Source organism: Phocoena sinus, chromosome X (genome assembly GCF_008692025.1).
Source record: "Phocoena sinus isolate mPhoSin1 chromosome X, mPhoSin1.pri, whole genome shotgun sequence".
Classification (NCBI taxonomy): Eukaryota; Metazoa; Chordata; class Mammalia; order Artiodactyla; family Phocoenidae; genus Phocoena; species Phocoena sinus.
In genome coordinates, this window is record NC_045784.1 from 60795330 (window position 1) to 60815170 (window position 19841).

At 40.8% G+C, this 19841-nt stretch overlaps 1 protein-coding gene across 4 annotated transcripts in view; it reads right to left on the reverse strand.

Annotated features, from left to right (window-relative positions):
• TEX11 (testis expressed 11) overlaps positions 1 to 19841 on the reverse strand; it is a 385828-nt gene that overhangs the window by 359838 nt on the left and 6149 nt on the right. For 3 of the 4 annotated variants that reach the window (XM_032620813.1, XM_032620814.1, XM_032620810.1), the window contains exon 2: positions 10216 to 10273. In XM_032620813.1, coding sequence (XP_032476704.1) covers positions 10216 to 10252 — 37 coding nt within the window. In that variant the 5' untranslated portion in view covers positions 10253 to 10273. Of the gene's footprint in view, positions 1 to 10215; positions 10274 to 10933; positions 11052 to 19841 lie in introns of those variants that run through there. The other variant, XM_032620812.1, reaches the window with a different exon arrangement.

Here is a 19841-nt window from a genome sequence, read left to right on the forward strand (position 1 = left end):
TGAACAAAATCCACAACTGTACTTTCTGCTTTGGCTGGTGTCTATATTTCTCCTTGTAAAAGTTAATACAACAAACATTTATTGAATGCTTGGTATCAGGCAGATACTAGGGATCTTACTTACCAGGAATACAAAGATGAGTGAAACAGTCTATACCATCAAGCAGATCACACAATATTAACAGAAATTAAAATGAGAAAACTTACAATATAATAAGCGCTGTGAGTGTAAGACACTACAGAAATATAAAGGAAGAATTAAGTAACTACCCGTTTGAGAGTTGGGATATAGGGATGGCAGAATAGGCTTCACTGAGTGCTATTTGAGGTGGGTCTTGATGGATCACTTAAGAGTTTGCCAGGCAACATACCAAACATAAGGAAAAACATGGAGGTGTGGAAAGCACAATGGGTTCAAATAACCATAAGTAGTTATGTATGGCTGGAAAAAAGGGTAAAGGAAGATTACAGGAAATACCATTAGAAAGGTATGTAGGGGCCAGAGCTTGAAACACACTGTATGGTATACTAACAAAGTTCCATTTTGTTAGTTAACACTGTCTCTTTATTTCATAAACTATATTATTTCTACCTAATATGTGCATACCAGATGGCTCCAACAAGTATATCAACAAGATTTCTGCACAGGCCAAACAGACGCTGTGCTTATGACTCTGAGCTACATGGCACACTCTTGGGACACTTCCTAATAATTCCATCACTCCTAATCTGAGGATCCCACTGTGGCATTTAAAGGAATGGGAAAAAATTGTTGAGGGAGGCTTTCAAATGAATAAAGTCCTTTGAGATTCAATGAAAGTCAATTATCTTGAGTTTTCCTACTAAACTTTTCAGTCTAGACCTGCAGTCTAACATGGCAGTCACATGTGACTACTGAGCACCTGAAATGTAGTTAGTCCAAATTGAGATGGGCTATAATTGTAAAGTACACACCAGATTTCAAAGATTTAGTATAAAAAATGTAAAATATCTCAGTGATTTTCTATATTGATTACATGTTGAAATAATATTTTGGATATGTAGGGCTATAAACAGAGTATCAAAATTATTATTACTATTATTATTTAAAATAATTGTACCTGTTTCTCTCTGCTTTTTAAATGTGGCTACTAGAAATTTTTAAATTACACTGTAGCTCACATTATATTTCTATTGTACAGGGCTGGTCTAAAGTATATACTGTCATTGGCTTCTGAAGATTTAATGATACAAACCGTTAATACCTACTTCCTTAACAGTTGTCACAGATTTAACAGAAAAAAGAAAGTAAAAACTTGGATTTTTTTTTTTTTTTTTTTTTGCAGTACGCGGGCCTCTCACTGCTTTGGCCTCTCCCATTGTGCGGCACAGGCTCCGGACGCGCAGGCCCAAAGGCCATGGCTCACAGGCCCAGCCGCTCCGCGGCATGTGGGATCCTCCTGGACCAGGGCACGAACCCATGTCCCCTGCATCGGCAGGCGGACTCTCAACCACTGCACCACCAGGGAAGCCCCAAAACTTGGTTATTTTAATAGACCATAAGGATATTTCTATTAGAGCAAATACAAAGATGTTAGAAATCTAGAAAAAGGAGAATTGTCTTCAAATTAACAACAGGAAAGGGAGTTCCAAAGCTTGATAAATAGTTGCCATTCTTTGAGAAGAAATAACGCTCATGTTGAGGTGGAAAACTGGCCTGAATTATCTTAGTACTACTATTCAACAACACTCAACTTTTTGCTATTCCCATGTTAAGTCACCTTCTATTTTGTATGGTCCTGGTGCTTGTCAAGATGAGGAACTTTTTCTTTATGAATCAAGCAGGACAGTTTTAGGAAACACCCCCAGCCCAGATGCTACTGTTTCTTAAATTAAGAATTTGGGCCTTTCAAAACCTGTCCTCCAAAAAGGAAATAATCTGTAAAACCTGGTTACAAAAGCACTTTACATCTCAGCAAATCCATTCCTAGATAGTCTCCCCAAGAGAAATGAAAACCTAAATCACTTAAAACTTATACATGAATATTCATAGCAACTTTAGTCATGACAGTCAAAAATGTCCACCAACTGATGAATAAACAAACTGTGATCTAGTCATTCAGTGGAATGCTACTAAACAATAAAAAAGAATTAACTATTTATATATGAAACAATATGGATGACTCTCAAAACGATTATGCTTAGTGAAAGACACCACAGGGGGGCTTCCCTGGTGGCAGAGTGGTTAAGAGTCCGCCTGCTGATGCAGGGGACACAGGTTCATGCCCCAGTCCGGGAAGATCCCACCTGCCGCAGAGCAGCTAGGCCCATGAGCCATGGCCACAGAGCCTGTGCTCTGCAACCAGAAAGGCCACAAGAGTGAGAGGCCCGTGTACTGCAAAAAAAAAGAAAAGGACACCATAGGAAAAAAGAGTATATACTGAATGATTTCATTTATAAACTAATCTGCAGTGACAGAAATCAGAACAGTGGTTGACTGGGGTAGAGGGTTGTGGGTAGATTGACAGCAAAGGGGTATGGTAGAATTCTCTGAGATGAAAATGTTCTATTTCTTGATTGTAACGGTGGTTATACAGGTTACATTTGCCCACACACACACACACACACACACACACACACACCAAAAAAGCAACAACCTATACACTTAAAGTGTGTGAATTTTGGACTTCCCTGGTGACACAGTGGTTAAGAATCCGCCTGCCAATGCAGGGGACACAAGTTCGATCCCTTGTCCAGGAAGATCCCACATGCCGTGGAGCAACTAAGCCTGTGTGCCACAACTACTGAGCCTCTGCTCTAGAGCCCTCAAGCCACAACTACAGAGCCCACGCACAACTACTGAAGCCTGCGTGCTCTAGGACCCATGTGCTGCAACTACGGAGCCTGCGTGCTGCAACTACTGAAGCCCATATGCCTAGATCCCATGCTCTCCAACAAGAGAAGCCACCAAAATGAGAAGCCCGCACACTGCAATGAAGAGTAGCCCCCACTAGCCACAACTAGAGGAAGCCCGCATGCAGCAACGAAGACCTGATGCAGCCAAACAATAAATAACTGTTTTTTAAAGTGTGTGAATTTTATTGTATGTAAAGTATATCTCAATAAAGTTAATTTCTAAGAAAGAAAGAATAAGAAAAGAAAAGGAAAAGGAAAGAGGAAGTTGAGGAGAGGGAAAGAAGGAAAAAGTACTACAGAGCTGAAATCCCTGGAGGCTGTAGGTCAGGAGCAGGATAGCATAGTGTGGCATCAAACTTTGTTCACCATCAAGAAGGCAGCCTCAACGGTGAACAGGAGGTTCGTCCACTTTCACCACCCTCACCCATTTCCCTCATCCCTCCCCAAAACTGTAACTATGTGAGGTGACAAATGTCTTAACTAACATTATTTCCATAATCACTTTGCAGTACATACATATATAAAAATCACTATGCCATACACCTTAAACTTATACAATATTATATGTCAATTATATCTCAATAAAGCTGGGAGAAAACTTTGAATAGGTGTTGGTAACAGACGTTCACGTACAGAGAGCCCCAAGAACCCTTCAAAGAGATGAACGAAAATTCTAAATCTAGAGATAAAGCCAAGTATAGAACAAGACAGTTGCCAGGCTTTGTCAGGCAGGTTGAATAGGCATTCTCAGAATACTAGAGCAAATCAGGCAGGTGGAATAAGCATACTCAGAGGACTAGAGCTCATCAATGAATTTGGTAAAGTTGCAGGATATAAAAATAATACACAGAAATCTCTTGCATTCCTATACACTAACAATGAAAGATCAAAAAGAGAAGTTAAGGAAACAATCCCATTTACCATCGCATTAAAAAGAAAAAAAATAACTAGAAATAAACCTACCGAAGGAGGCAAAAGACCTGTACTCAGAAAACTGTAAGATACTGATGAAAGAAATCAAAGATGACACAAGCAGATGGAGAGCTATACCATATTCTTGGAAGGGAAGAATCAATATTATCAAAATGACTATACTACCCAAAGCAATCTACAGATTCCATGCAAACCCTATCAAATTACCAATGGCATTTTTCACATGACTAGAACAAAAAATTTTACAATTTGTATGGAAACACAAAAGACCATGAATAGCGAAGCAATCTTGAGAAAGAATAATGGAGCTGGAGGAATCAGGCTCCCTGACTTCAGACTATACTACACAGCTACAATAATCAAAACAGTATGGGGCTTCCCTGGTGGTGCAGTGGTTGAGAGTCCGCCTGCCGATGCAGGGGACACGGGTTCGTGCCCCAGTCTGGGAAGACCCCACATGCCGCAGAGCGGCTAGGCCCGTGAGCCATGACTGCTGAGCCTGCACGTCCAGAGCATGTGCTCCACAACAGGAGAGGCCACAAAACTGAGAGGCCCGCATACCACAAAAAAAAAAACAGTATGGTACTGGCAGAAAAAAAGACAAATAGATCAATAGAACAGGATAGAAAGCCCAGAGATAAACCCACGCAACTACAGTCAACTGATCTATGACAAAGGAGGCAAGAATACACAATGGGGAAAAGAGAGTATCTTCAATAAATGGTGCTGGAAAAACTGGACAGCCCCATGTAAAAAAATAAAATTAGAACATTCTTTAACACCACACACAAAAATAAACTCAAAATGGATTAAAGACCTAAATATAAGACCGGATACTATAAAACTCTTAGAGGAAAACAGGCAGAACACACTCTGACGTAAATCTCAGCAAGATCGTTTTTGATCTACCTCCTAGAGTAATGAAAATAAAAACAAAAATAAACAAATGGGACCTAATGAAACTTAAAAGCTTTTGTCCAGCAAAGGAAACCATAAACAATACGAAAGGACAACCCACAGAATGGGAGAAAATATTTGCAAAGAAGCAACCAACAAGGAATTAATCTCCAAAATATACAAACAGTTCATGCAGCTCAGTATCAAAAAAACAAACAACCCAATCAAAAAATGGGCAGAAGACCTAAATAGACGTTTCTCCATAGAAGGCTACAGATGGCCAACAGACACATGAAAAGATGCGTAACATCACTAATTATTAGAGAAATGCAAATCAAAACTACAAGTTATCACCTCACACCAGTCACAATGGCCATCAAAAAATCTACAAACGATAAACGCTGGAGAGGGTGTGGAGAAAAGGGAACCCTCCTCCTACACTGTTGGTGGGAATGTAAATTGGTGCAGCCACTATGGAGAACACTACGGAGGTTCCTTTAAAAAAGCAAAAATAGAGCTACCATATGATCCTGCAATCCCACTCCTGGGCATATACCGGGAGAAAACCATAATTCGAAAAGATACATGTACCCCAATGTTCACTACAGCACTATTTATAATACCTGGGACATGGAAGCAACCTAAATGTCCATCAACAGAGGAATGGATAAAGAAGATGTGGTATATATATATACAATGAAATATTACTCATCCATAAAAAAAGAACAACAACAACAAAAAAAAAAGAACAAGATAATGCCATTTGCATCAAAATGGATGGACCTAGAGACTGTCATACTGAGTGAAGTAGATCTCAGACAGGGAGAGACAAATATCATGTGATATCACTTATATGTGGAATCTAAAAAAAATGGTACAAATGAACCTATCTATAAAACAGAAATAGAGTCACAGATGTAGAAAACAAACTTATGGTTACCAAGGGGGAAAGAGAGGGGAGGGATAAATTGGGAGATTGGGATTGACATACACACACTACTATATATAAAATAGATAACTAAGGGGCTTCCCTGGTGGCGCAGTGGTTGAGAGTCCACCTGCCGATGCAGGGGACGCGGGTTCATGCCCCAGTCCAGGAAGACCCCATGTGCTGCAGAGCGGCCAGGTCCGTGAGCCATGGCCCCTGAGCCTGCGCGTCCGGAGCCTGTGCTCCGCAACGGGAGAGGCCACAACAGTGAGAGGCCTGCGTACCGCAAAAAAAAAAAAAAAAAAAAAAAAAAAAAAGATAACTAAGAATCTACTGTATAGCACAGGGAACTCTACTCAATACTCTGTACTGACCTATATGGCAACAGAATCGAAAAAAGACTGGACATATGTATAATCAATTCACTTTGCTGTACAGCAGAAACAAACACACATTGTAAATCAACTATACTCCAATGAAAATTAATTTTAAAATAAACAAATTTTTTTAAAAAGCATACTCAGAGCTTGCTGCTTAATGAACTGACGTCAACCTGAAGTTTTTATTTTTTTAATATTTATTTATTTATTTGGCTGCATCAGGTCTTAGTTGTGGCATGTGGGATCTTCAGTGTGGCATGCGGGATCTTTAGTTGAGGTATGCGGGACCTTTACTTGTGGCATGCGGGATTTTTAGTTGCATCATGAGAACTCTTAGTTGCAGCATGTGGTATCTAGTTCCCTGACCAGGGATCAAACCCAGGCCCCCCTGCATTGGGAGTGCAGAGTCTTAGCAACTGGACCACCAGGGAAGTCCCTGAAGCGAAGTTTTTAATGACATAACATTCTGTCCTTGGCCCTCTCCTATTTAACAAATTTATCTATGATTTGGATGAAGAAGTTGAAAGAGAAACAGATAACAAATAAGACAGAAGATATAATCAGGAACAAAAATTAAATCTCCAGTTATAGCAATGACATTAATGTAAGAAAAAATTAAAGCCCTGCACTTATGTCTCCAAAACTAACTGCACCAATATATGACAGGCAAGATGCAGCTTAATAGAAGCATGTATTAAAAAAAGACTGAGGGGGCTTCCCTGGTGGCACAGTGGTTGAGAGTCCGCCTGCAGATGCAGGGGACACGGGTTCGTGCCCCAGTCTGAGAAGATCCCACATGCCGCAGAGCAGCTGGGCCCGTGAGCCATGGCCGCTGAGCCTGCGCATCCGGAGCCTGTGGTCCGCAATGGGAGAGGCCACAACAGTGAGAGGCCCACGTACCGGAAAAAAAAAAAAAAAAAGACTGAGCGTCTTCTGGGGACCAAAAGCTCAAAATGAGTCATTAGTGTGGTGTGACTGCCACCACCCAAAAAAAGAAAAAAAAAAATCAATCTTAGCTATATCGGTATCTAAAGACAATAATGATCATTCTTAAATCTAAAGAGAAAGATTATTTTGAGCTGACCATATCGAACCTAGAGAATTGTGTTCTGTTCTGGGTACCATACTTTAAGGAATAACATGAAAGGAACAGAGCATGTTCAGAGGACAGCACACAAAATGATGAGAGGACTAGAAACCATGTAATATGAGAAATGACTGAAAGGACTAAAAATGCTGAATCTGAAGAAGAGACTTCCCAGGGGACATAACTACCTTCAAATAGTTGAAGAGCTGACATGCAGGAAAGGAGTTATAATTATTTAGACCCAGTGAGTATAACAGACCAATTTGTATTCCTTTTTGGCTTTGAAATTGATTGGAATTGGTGGTACAAAAAAAGGGATGTTATGTCAATTCTCCCTGAGAAGAAAATAAGCTAAGCCATCACATGGCCCTTTGTGGTCCATTTTTACAAAATCTGACTGAAAAGGCTGTGTACACAGAAAAGAAAACTCAAATGGTCCATAAATTTATGAAAATATATCCAAGTTCACTAGTTGACAGAGAAATGAAAATTAAAACACCCATGTAAGATGATAATGTGAGAGAAAACAGAACTGGCTGATAGGTGTCTGGGAACTCTCTGCACTATCTCTGTAACTATTCTGTAAATCTAACATTACCCCAGAATAAAATGTTAATTAAAAACACCACCACCAGACTTCCTTGGTGGCGCAGTGGTTAAGCATCCGCCTGCCAATGCAGGGGACGCGGGTTCAATCCCTGGTCCGGGAAGATCCCACATGCCACAGAGCAACTAAGCCTGCACACCGCAACTATTGAGCCTGCACTCTAGAGCCCGCGTACCACAGCTACTGAAGCCCGCGCACCTAGAGCCCGTGCTCCGCATCAAGAGAAGCCACCGCGGTAAGAAGCCCTTGCACCACAACTACTGAGCCCACGTGCCACAACTACTGAAGCCCGCACACCTAGAGCCCATGCTCCGCAACAAGAGAAGCCACCACAATAAGAAGCCTTCACACCACAACAAAGAGCAGCCCCCACTCGCCGCAACTAGAGAAAGCCTGCGCGCAGCAATGAAGACCCAATGCAGCCAAAACTAATTAATTAATTAATTTTAAAAACCCTTCACTCATGAATAATTTCTAAAGTCTGGCAATACCAAATATTAGCAATAATATAGGGAAAGAGAAAAGAAGAGGGAGTATAAATTGTTAAAACTACTGTGGACAGCAATTTGGTAATATTTGTTAAGTTAAACATGCTTGTAGCTTTTGACCCAGCAGTAAAACTTCTTAATGTACACCCGAGAATAGCACTGCCACTATAGAGCAGCCACTAGCCACATGTGACTATTGAGCGCTTGAAATGTGGCAAGTCCAAAATGAGATATGCTTTAACTATAAAATACATACCAAACTTCAAAGACTTTGTACAGAAAAAAAAAGAATGTAAATATCATTAATAATTTTTATATCAATTACATGTTAGTATGATAACATTTTGGATATACTGAGCTAAATAATCTGTATTAAAATTAATTTCATCTGTTTAACCTTTTTTAATGTGGTACTAGGAAATATAAAATTATTTATGTTTGCACTGTGTTTCAACTGTACAGCACTGCCCTAGAGCCTCACCCACTAGTGCTCAAGAAATAAATTTAGTGAGTCATAACCAACATTTTGTAAATGAAAAAGCATAGAATAGGAAATATCATAGTGTACTGTGTGTAATAAGGGTAAAATGATTTCATTAAACTTTTGATACTGGGATGTGACGTAAAATATAATATTTCCTTGCCATAGGTGGCAGTCAAAAATTTTTAAAAGCTCCTAATAAACACTACAAAACACAATGTTGTAATGCTGTTGAGATTAAATAAATTGTGGTACACTTATATTCAATGTATTATTACTAGTCAGCGGTGTAAATAAATGAACTAGAGCTAAAATATCCATATGGGTAAATATCCAAAACATAATACTGAGCAAAAAATACAAGTTGCAGGAAAAAAACTATACAAAATGATACAATTTATGTAATATTTCAAATGATGAAAAACAGGCACCTCAATCTTTTCATTCTTTGGAACAGTGAAATATCTGAAGCATATGACAAAATGTGAAGATTCAACAAAATTTAGTGGTAGTTTTAGAGGCATTCATTATATTATTCTCCTTACTTTTCTGTGTGCTTCAAATATTTATGTAAATACCAGATCTCAAATACCATATACTTAAAAGTCATAATCCCTATTCAATACTTACATCTTTAAGATAGTATATCCTAAATTAAAGCTTCAGGTAGGTGGTAATGGGCTTTGTTGTTGTTTTAAAATGACAAGCATTGACAAAATACTGACCTAAACTTTTTTAAAGCATAGATTTGTAGCCACCCTGGTTACAACATATTATTATATGAATGTGAATGCGAATGTACCACAGGTCTAATCATGTCCCCAGAAAAAAAGAAGTATGGTGAACTCTCCCATATCTGGCATGGTCGAGGAATCTGGGCTCTAGTCCATCGAACTGCTTCTGTTTACTAAGAACTCCCACAAATATCATCCATAGAGGGCTTCCCTGGTGGCGCAATGGTTGAGAGTCCGCCTGCCGATGCAGGGGACACGGGTTCGTGCCCCGGTGCAGGAGGATCTCACATGCCGCGGAGCGGCTGCGCCCGTGAGCCATGGCCGCTGAGCCTGCACATCCGGAGCCTGTGCTCCACAACGCGAGAGGCCACAATAGTGAGAGGCCCGCTTACCGCAAAAAAAAAAAAAAAAAAAAAACAAAACTAAAGCTACACAGGATATAATTTATTTTTAACTGATGATTATGGAAAGGCACTTCAGGATCTAGCCGTAATTTTTTAATGTACTTTTAACGCAGCAGATTTCTATTTCAGATTAAACCAGTGTTATTATGCATGCCACAAAAATCCTGAGAAAACAAGCTGTGAATTGTGAATTCTATTTCCCTACGCTAGTTTATAAAAGGGTTCAGGTGTCTTAAACATCAACACTGCTTTCCGATACCTATAGGAGAAAACTTGGAGCTGTGGATAGGCCAAAGAGATAAAACTAGGAAACAAAATACATTCAGAAGATCTTAGATAAGGCAGCGAACAGTCTGACATTTTCTAGTGCAAAACTAAATACCTTTAAAGTCCATGAAACGAAAATCAACGGCGTCCATTTTTAAATCTCCGGTTCAGGCCTACGAAATAAGAAAATATTTTAATATTCTGTCCTTTATTCTCCAGCTTCTCAATAAATTTCTTTTCAAAGTTTTCCTGTTAGTTGTTACCCAAAAAAAATGCTGAGGAAATTTTAAAACCCAGAAAAAGCAGCTAATGAGAGGCAGCAGCAAGCGGTCCGGCGACGGGACTCCGGCCACGGGTTTCCGGCTCAGGGGAAACTTTCGGGTTTCCGGCTCAGGGGAAACTTTCGTCGGACTTCTTTTCTAAGGACAATCCGCCTAATTGGTTCAAAATCCCCTGACCCCGACGCACATACGTTCTAAGCATCCAATCACTGACGGTCCTTCGCGCCCCCCCCCCCAACCCCACCCCACCCCCCCCCACCCCACCCCACCCCCCCACCCCACCCCACCCCCCCCACCCCCCCACCCCCCCGCCCCCCGGGCCGGCGCACCACTCCACATACTTCATCCAAGTCCCGCGCTGCCGCACCACTCCCCATACTTCATCCAAGTCCCTCCACCGCACCACTCCCCATACTTCAAGTCCCGAAACCGTCTTTCCCCGTCTTCCTTCACCGGAGAGTCAGCTCCACAGTTCAAAATCACTGCCTCAGGGCCACTTTAAAAAGTGTTGACCTAACGACCGCATCCCCTTGCTAGTTAGAAACAACTAACCTGTACACCTCCGCCAGGATGCCACAGTGCTCCCTGCGCAAACCAAGTCCCCAGTGCCAGTGAAGACGCTTGTAAAGCTCCTCCCCCCATAGTGATGTGAATGAGAGGCCTCTCCCAATTGACGTTTTCCCTTCATCTCGAAGCCTGAGTTTCTGGGCACAGTCCAGGCGTGAAGTTCTGGGGATGCAGTTCAGAGAGCCGGGGTGAGAATCAATGAAAGTGAGGGAGTATAGTGCAATACTGAAACATACTGCAGTTACTGCGGGAAGAGTGCAGATGGCGAGGGTTACAGGAAAGAGGAGAGCAGGCCTTCGAAAGAAAAAAAGAAAAGGGACAGGGCTTCCCTGGTGGCACAGTGGTTGAGAGTCCGCCTGCCGATGCAGGGGACACGGGTTCGTGCCCCGGTCCAGGAAGATTCCCACATGCCGCGGCGCGGCTGGGCCCGTGAGCCATGGCCGCTGAGCCTGCGCATCCGGAAGCCTGTGCTCCGCAACGGGAGAGGCCACAGCAGTGAGAGGCCCGCATACTGCAAAAACAAACAAACAAAAAAAAACAAACAAAAGAAAGAAAAGGGACAGAGGGAAGGAGGCAGGGGAAAGAGGGACAGAGGGAGGGAGGAAGAAACGGAAAGTAAACAGTGTTGCCGAATGGTTATTCAAGAGTGCAAAGGTCAGAAATATAAGAAGCTGAGAAGGCCTTCCCTGGTGGCGCAGTGGTTAAGAATCCGCCTGCCAATGCAGGGGACACGCGTTCGAGCCCTGGTCCGGGAAGATCCCACATGCCGCGGAACAACTAAGCCTGTGCACCACAACTGCTCAGCCTGCACTCTTAAGAGCCCGTGAGCCACAACTACTGAAGCCCCTGCACCTAGAGCCCGTGTTCCGCAACAAAAAATAAGCCATCGCAGTGAGAAACCTGCGCACCACAATGAAGAGTAGCCCCCACTCGCCGCAGCTAGAGAAAGCCCACACACAGCAACAAAGACCCAACATAGCCAAAAATAAATAAATAAAATAAATAAATTTATTTTTAAAAAAAAGAAGAATCCGCCTGCCAATGCAGGGGACACGAGTTCGAGCCCTGGTCTGGGAAGATCCCACATGCCTCAGAGCAACCAAGCCCGTGCACCACACCTACTGAGCCTTCACTCTAGAGCCGGAGAGCCACAACGACTGAAGCCCACGCGCCTAGAGCCCATGCTCCGCAACAAGAGAAGCCACTGCAATGAGAAGCCCACGCACAGCAACAAAGGGTAGCCTCCGCTTGCTGCAACTAGAGAAAGGTTGCGAGCAGCAATGAAGACCAAACGCAGCCAAAAATTAAAACTAATTAATTAATTAATTTTAAAAAAAAGAAGTTGAGGAGACTGAACAACCCTGTAGTTCCAAGACATGTTTCTGCTGCCCTGCCATTGTCAAATCTGAAGGAAACTACACAGTGACTCCCCTGCAGGCTCACAGCAAGGGCAGGGGTCCTACCCAACTCCAAACAAATGGTTTTCAGGGATGGTGTGGAATATATATATATGTGAACATGTTTGATTCCAGCTAAATCTGCGAGTGATGCTTGCAACCAAGGAGTTGGCCTCTACTGAAATCTCCACTCAGAGACAACAGTGTTAAGGCATGAGGCCTCCAAATTTGGGGACACGCCAAAGCATTAACAAGCCTCCCACCCCTTCCCTCACATATCCCTCTTTTAAGCCTTGTGCACCTCAGTCAAGCCAGATGTGGAGCTGGCTAACAAGATGAAGAGAAGAGATTGTGGCTTCAAGTCTGGGAACACTAACAGAGTTGCCTCCTGACCCTGAGAGTCTCAGAGTCAGTCGTTATTTATCGTGGAAAAGATGGGATTTCTAAAAATAATTTCTTTTCCCTCTTCAAAATTTTCTGCATCTAGATCACATAGTATAGTGAAGAAAAGGGGGAAAACAGGAAGTACTGCTATTAACTACTTTTCTTTTGGATCCTCCTCTATTAAATCCTGCAACTTAATATATATTTCACAATCCTAGATTGCTAAATTAGGGGAAGAAGTCTGGTGGTATCCCATAATTGACTGAATCGTCACGCACTACATACTGCATGAGCTGGCGCTAGCTACTTAGAATCTCAGCGCCTCAATTTCCTCATCTGTAAGATGGGAATAAAAGTAAAAGTAATTCTAGGCTTCTGGTTCAATGGAATAGTGTACATAAAGCATCTAGAACAGTGGCTGGCATATGGTAGGTACTTAACGAATGTTAGTTCCCATTATCACTCCCCATTTCCTGGTTGGCAGTTAAGGGCTCCCAACTTCTATCATTCCACCCAAGCTCCTGGCTCTAGCATAACTCCTTTGTTCACGGATGAACAGATGAAGAAACAGGACAATAATTAGACCTCAGCTCTCAAGCCCACAGGGGTCCTTTTAGAGCTCTTAGTGATTAATAATGTCTGTAGTAGAATGGATATTATATTATCCAAGATTATATCAGGCATATAGGAATCAAATGACTCTGTTGATTAATACTGACTGCAAATAAGACTCCAAAGTCAGGGCTACTCACTGAGCTGACACCACTGCACTGAAAGGGCCAGTGGAATAAAGGAAAATATGCAGAAAGGGTAAAAAACCCTTATGTTGTATGGGTGGCCCCAATGTTTTTGGTTTTGATCTAGGTGGCCTCTCTAGATGTTAAAAGTAAATGAGAATTAAGAGACAGAAAAAAAAAGTCAAAGAGAGAGAGAAGAGGAAAAGAGATCATAAAAGAAGCAGTTACATATTGGGGAGGACATGCAAGAGTGAGTAGTAAAATACCATTAAGCAGCACTCAACATGCTGTAAATTATCTTACCTTACCCCTAGCATAAACTATAAATTTTCCACCGCAACCCTTTAACAATTTAGTGCAGAAGTGTTGAAAGAGATTGTTACATAAGGCAGGTGAACAACTTGGACTCTAATGAGCGCTTATTAAGACTCTCATTAATAGACTGGATTAAAAGAGAGTAAGCAACCGAGAATGCAAAGTAGTGCAGAAGGTAGCATTACACCTTGTTAAAAGAAGAAAAACACCTCCAGAGTAAATACGCAATTATAGTCTGGAAAATTCTAAAAACAAAAGTAATAATAAAGTAAGGGACAGGGGCTTGTTCTACCAGATATTAAAACTACCGTAAATACAACTGTATGGTAATAGTGCATGAAGACAGATAAATGGAACAAAATACAATCCAGAAACAGGCCCGAGTATATATAGAAATGATTCAAATCAGTGGAGAAAAGAGCTGGTCCGGAAAAAGTATTGAAACAACCGGATAGCCATTTAAAAAAATAAATAAAACCAGATCCCTGCCTTATTTCATATACCAAAATGAATTCTGGATTCATCAAAGATTAAATTGAATCATAAAACTTCTAAAGGAAGTTTGGGTGAGTATTTTATAAACATGACAAGATCTAAACATGACCTGAAACCAGAATCAAAAGGAAAAATAATGATAAGTTTTACCACATAAAAATTAAAATCTTCTGAATGGTACCATAAGCAAGGTTGAAAGACAAACCACAGATAAGAAAAAGATTTTTTCAACATATATAACAGATAAACACTAAGAGCTCTTAAAATTAAAAAAACAAATAGTCTAGCACATAAATCAGCGAAGGACATGATCAGACAATTTGCCCAGGAAGAAATATAAATAGCCAATAAACACATGAAGAGATGTTCAACCCCACCAGTAATCAAAGAAACGCAAATAATAAAGCATGGTGAATTTTTTTCATTTATCAGATTGGCAAAGGTTAAAAAGATTAGCAAAACCTCAAACTGACAAGATGCACAAAACAGGCACTCTTGTGCACTGTTGGTTAGGAGTACAAATTACTGCAAATTTTCTGGAGGGCAGTTTGGCAATTGGTATCAAAGTCTTAAATGTGTGTACCGTTTCCCAACAATTCCTCTTCTAGGAATTTTCCTAAAGAAGAAATTGGAAAATTTTGCAAAGATAGATTAACAGAAATGTTCACTGAGGCGTTGTAAATCTCTTATGTGTTCACCTAGTTAAATGTGGACTATTTATACAACCTAGTGTACATTAGTACCATATAGTGGCATACTTATACAGCCTTTAAAAACACTGCTGTGAAAACAACGTAGAGGTATAAAACTTGGGAAATGCCTATATCCTACTGTTGAGTTTAAAAAAAGAAAAAAGTTACCAACTGCTCAAAAAGGTGTAGGGACTTCCCTGGTGGCACAGTGGTTAAGAATCCGCCTGCCAATGCAGGGGACACGGGTTGGGGCCCTGGCCCGGGAAGATCCCACATGCCACAAAGCAACTAAGCCCGTGTGCCACAAAGCAACTAAGCCCGTGTGCCACAACTACTGAGCCTGCGTGCCACACTACTGAAGCCCGCACGCCTAGAGCCCGTGCTCCGCAACAAGAAAAGCCACCGCAGTGAGAAGCCCCTGCTCGCCGCAACTAGAGAAAGCTCGCACACAGCAATGAAGACCCAGTGCAGCCAAAAATAAAAATCAATTAATTAACTAATTTTTTAAAAGTATGATTTTATAGACTTGAGTGACTAAAAAAACTACTATACAGGGAGTTCCAACTACTACACATACAATAGATAAGCAACAAGGATTTACTGTATAGCACAGGGAATTATAGCCAATATCTTATAATAACCTATAAATGGAAAAGAATCTGCAACAAAGCTGAATCACTATGCTGTACACCTGAAACTAACAGAATATTGTAAATCAACTATATACTTCAATTTAAGAAAACTATTGGGATGGTTCCCACCTGGGTGTGAATGGGAAGAGACAGAAGTGGCTACAGCGACCAACCAATCCCACTAATATGTAAACTGTCTCACAGAAAAGATAAACACTCATGTATGCATATTTGAATGAAAATGTCTGGAAGAGTATTTACCAAAATATTAACAATGTTTATCTTTGAGTGTTGGGATTTGGGAGAATCTTTACTTTCTTCTTTATATCTTTCAGTTTTTCAATGTCCTACAATGAACACATTTTTATCATTAGGGGAAAAAAAGAAAAGCTATTTCCATTAAGAGAAAAATCCACAGGAAGATGAGGGAGTTTTTATCTGACGGGCATGAGTTTTTGCAATAAAGTATGAGGCAAAGTCAACAGCAGACAGTAGGAGGGAGAGATTTGAAGAATGTGAGGAAGGTAAGAAACAGTTGTTTCAGAGAGCAGGGGAATCGGAGAGAAAAAGATGATTTCCGGCTGAAATCCTCTTTGAGGGCCTGATTAAGGTTGATGATCATTAATCTGCCCAGCTGTGTGATTGCCGCCAACAATCCTGAGCTACACAGGTGACGGTATGGAGAAGATGTTTGGATTCCTCCGGGTGGGGTGGAGAGGACTCGGGAGTATTGCCTAGTGAGGTGAAGATATTCACAAGAGTGATAATGACAATAAATTCAGAAATTTAAGTGGTAAAGGGAACAAGCAAAGATTGGAGGAAACTGATAAACACAGAGAAGGTGTATCTGGGGAGTAGGGGAGTGTGAATTGGAGGATTCACGAGGTCAAAGAATTGTTGCAGTGGGGTTACTTGAGCAAATGAGCTGGAGCTTGGGAAGATGTAGACAGAGAATTTGATGTTTGAAATAGTGATTTCAGAGGTGACATTCTGGCAAAATCTAGGATATAACCATATGAGTAGGTAGCTGAGGTTAATTCATTGAAACAAATCACAGACCCACTCTCTCCTTCACATATTATAACACTCTTATCCACACACTTCCTGCCCTTTACTTACAGGCCCTGGAATTGAGTTCTAGAGTGACTGGAATCTGCCTTTCCTGCCTTCTTTTTCCACTTCAGCACTTCAAACTCCTAGGCTCTGGGCAAACTGAATTATAAACTTTCCCATCTTCTTGCCTTTGTGCACAAGGTTCCCTCTTCCTGAAATGCTCTCCCACCATATCTGAAATTACGTATTTTACCCATCCTTTAAAGCACAGCTTAAAAGCCTCAGCTTCCATGAAGACTTCACAGAACTCCTTCATGTGAATTCCCATGGTACTTCGTTCAGACCTCTCTTAGGATACCTATTATTTCCCACTTTGTGTCTGTACTTATTTGGGCCAATTTTATCTCTGGCTCCTTGAGGAGATCAAGGTTAGACCATGCCTAAAGCAATTTTCTACTCCAGCTTCAAGCATAGTGTCCTACGGAGATATTATTCACTGTGTTAACTGTTTCCAAAATATGGTGTATGTGATTATTTTAGGTGGTGCACAGCCAAACATTTTTTAATAGTTGGATATTTTAATGTGTATTAGGAAAATACTTTGTTTTCCACTTATGATAGTGGTAAATGTTTTCTTTTTTAAAGAAGTGTATTTAAGCTTAAAAATTGGTGTTTTTTTTTTAAATAGTACAGGAATTACACAAAAAGAGAAAAATTCATGAAGGCTATACTTACCTGTCTGAGGTCTGGGAAACATAGCACTGAATGAAAAAAGACCTAGAGTACCAAATCAAAGAACTACTCCTTCCTCCACAAAAGATTTATTTAAACAGTAGTGCCGGGATTTATCGCTCTCTCCACTGACAATCTCCTTTAAGCATGTAAATGCAAGAATTGCCCATCTTGAAACAAAACAAAAAACCCAAACCTCTCCTTCAGCTCCCTCCAGCGGTGCCCTGAAATGCTCGCCTATAGCCCAGGTCCTCTTCCTCACCCTCCATTCACAACCCACTGCAGTCCCCCCCCACCATCTTGACAGAAACTGTTCTTGAAGTGATCAATTACCTACTAACTGACAAAACCAATGAACCCTTTCTGTCCTCATCTTATTTAACTCGGCTCTCTAGGCAGCATTTGGCATTGTTGACTGCTACCTGAGAGGTCCCTTCCTCCCTAGACTTCCACATCACTCTCCTGTCTCCACCTCCTCCTACACTGAGTCCTCCTCCTCCTGTATCACTTCAATGTTAGAGTTCCTCCAATCTTTTACTATCATAATGATTTTTAAAAGGAATTTAAAAACTAATGTTTGGGGACTTCCCTGGCGGTCCAGTGGTTGACTCCACGCTTCCACCACAGGCGACACACGTTGGATCCCTGGACAGGGAACTAAGATCCCATACGTGCAGCCAAAAAAATTTTTTCTTTTTAATTTTTTAAAAAATAACGTTTGTACCTGGTGAAAAACTGAAAAAGTACAGAGGAGAAACCAGAGGTTTCTGGTTACCTTTTCAAAAAAAATAAAAGGTATAAATGCATCCTCTTTTGCTCTTTCACACAAATATTCTGAACCTCGGGGTTTTTGTTCCATTTTGTTTTGTCTCTACTTAAAGTGTGACTTGGAGCTCTTTCCATATCACCTCTTGGCACATATAATTCTATCTTTTTTTTCTTTTTTTGAGTAAATGCCATGTTGTTTTATTTAACCTAGATTTATAATGAGCTTTTATGTCCAGGAAAGCAAGATCTCATCTTTTAAATGGCTGTATGTCTTCCACTGAATTAATATAACTTAACTAGTTCCTGGCCAGTGCACATCAGGTAGCTTCCAAGTTTTACGCTATTATGAATAATGTTACTGTAAATATCCTCATATACGTAAATTTTTAATTCCTATAAATGAAATTGTCAGATCAAAAAGAATGTGTTTTTAATTCTGGCATCATCAAATTACCCTCCGCAAAAGTCACAAGAATGTATATCCCCATCATGCATAAGATTGCCTGTTTACCCTCACTTTTGCCAATGCCTTGTCATCGAAATTTGTTTTGCCAGTCTGGAAGGTAAGAACTGAATTCTCATGGTTGTTTTAATTAGCATTTCTTGTTGAGTGAGGTTCAGTATCTTTTTTTATATTTGTTGGTATCTTATATTCTCTTTCTGAACACTATATCCTGTACTCATTTTTCTAACAAGTTATTCATCTTTCTTATTTTTTATGAGTTCTTTGTACATAAAGGAAATATCATTTGTGCTTCAAAAGTTTTTTTGATTGTTTATTTTGCCCCAAGGCAATCTTTAGCCCCACACACAGCTTCCATTACATACTCATTTGCCCTCTGAGTTGATGATTCCTAAATCTGTAACTCTAGCCTAGACCTCTAGCCTAGCTCCAAGTTCCAATGGGTGATTATGTATCTTCACCTATATGAAGCTAAACTCATGTACATATTTATAAACTCAGCATATCTGGAACTGAATTTATCTTTCCCCAGATACGCTCTTCCTCTTACGCTCTCCATCTTGGCTAATAATTTGATCATTCACCCAGAAAGTTCACCCAGAAATCTAAGTTGTCCACTTCTTTCTTAGCTCCGACATCCAAATGACCAAAAATCCTGAAATATTTTGCCCAAATGACTATGATGCTCTTCTAACCAATTACTGCTAGCAATGTCACACAGTGGTTAAAGAGCACAGGCTGCAGAGTCAGAACTGGGTGCATATCCCGGCCCTGATCACTCCAAGTTATGTGACCTACAGCATTATCTCTTACCACAAACCTGTTTCCTCATCTGTAAAAAGTAATTACCATAACATCTACTTCATTGGGTCATTGCAAGAACTAAAAAGAGATTATATGCACAGTATCTGGCATAAAATAAATACTGAATAAATGGCAGCTATTATCACACTGCTCTAACTTCCCCCACCCTCTTCCAAGCCATCCTCCTTGCTGCTGCCAGACTAATAAATCCAACCACCCCTTTTGCTTGGAATCATTCAGTGACAACACCCCCTCCCCCGCTCCACACACACACACCATTTTAAGATAACACCTGAATTCCTAGGTAGGGTATACAAGGCCATTCGTGTGGTCTCTTACCTTTCACCACAACCCCATATATGCTGCCCTCCAGCCACATTAAACTATGTCATACCCCCAATACAGTACGCCTTTTCACACT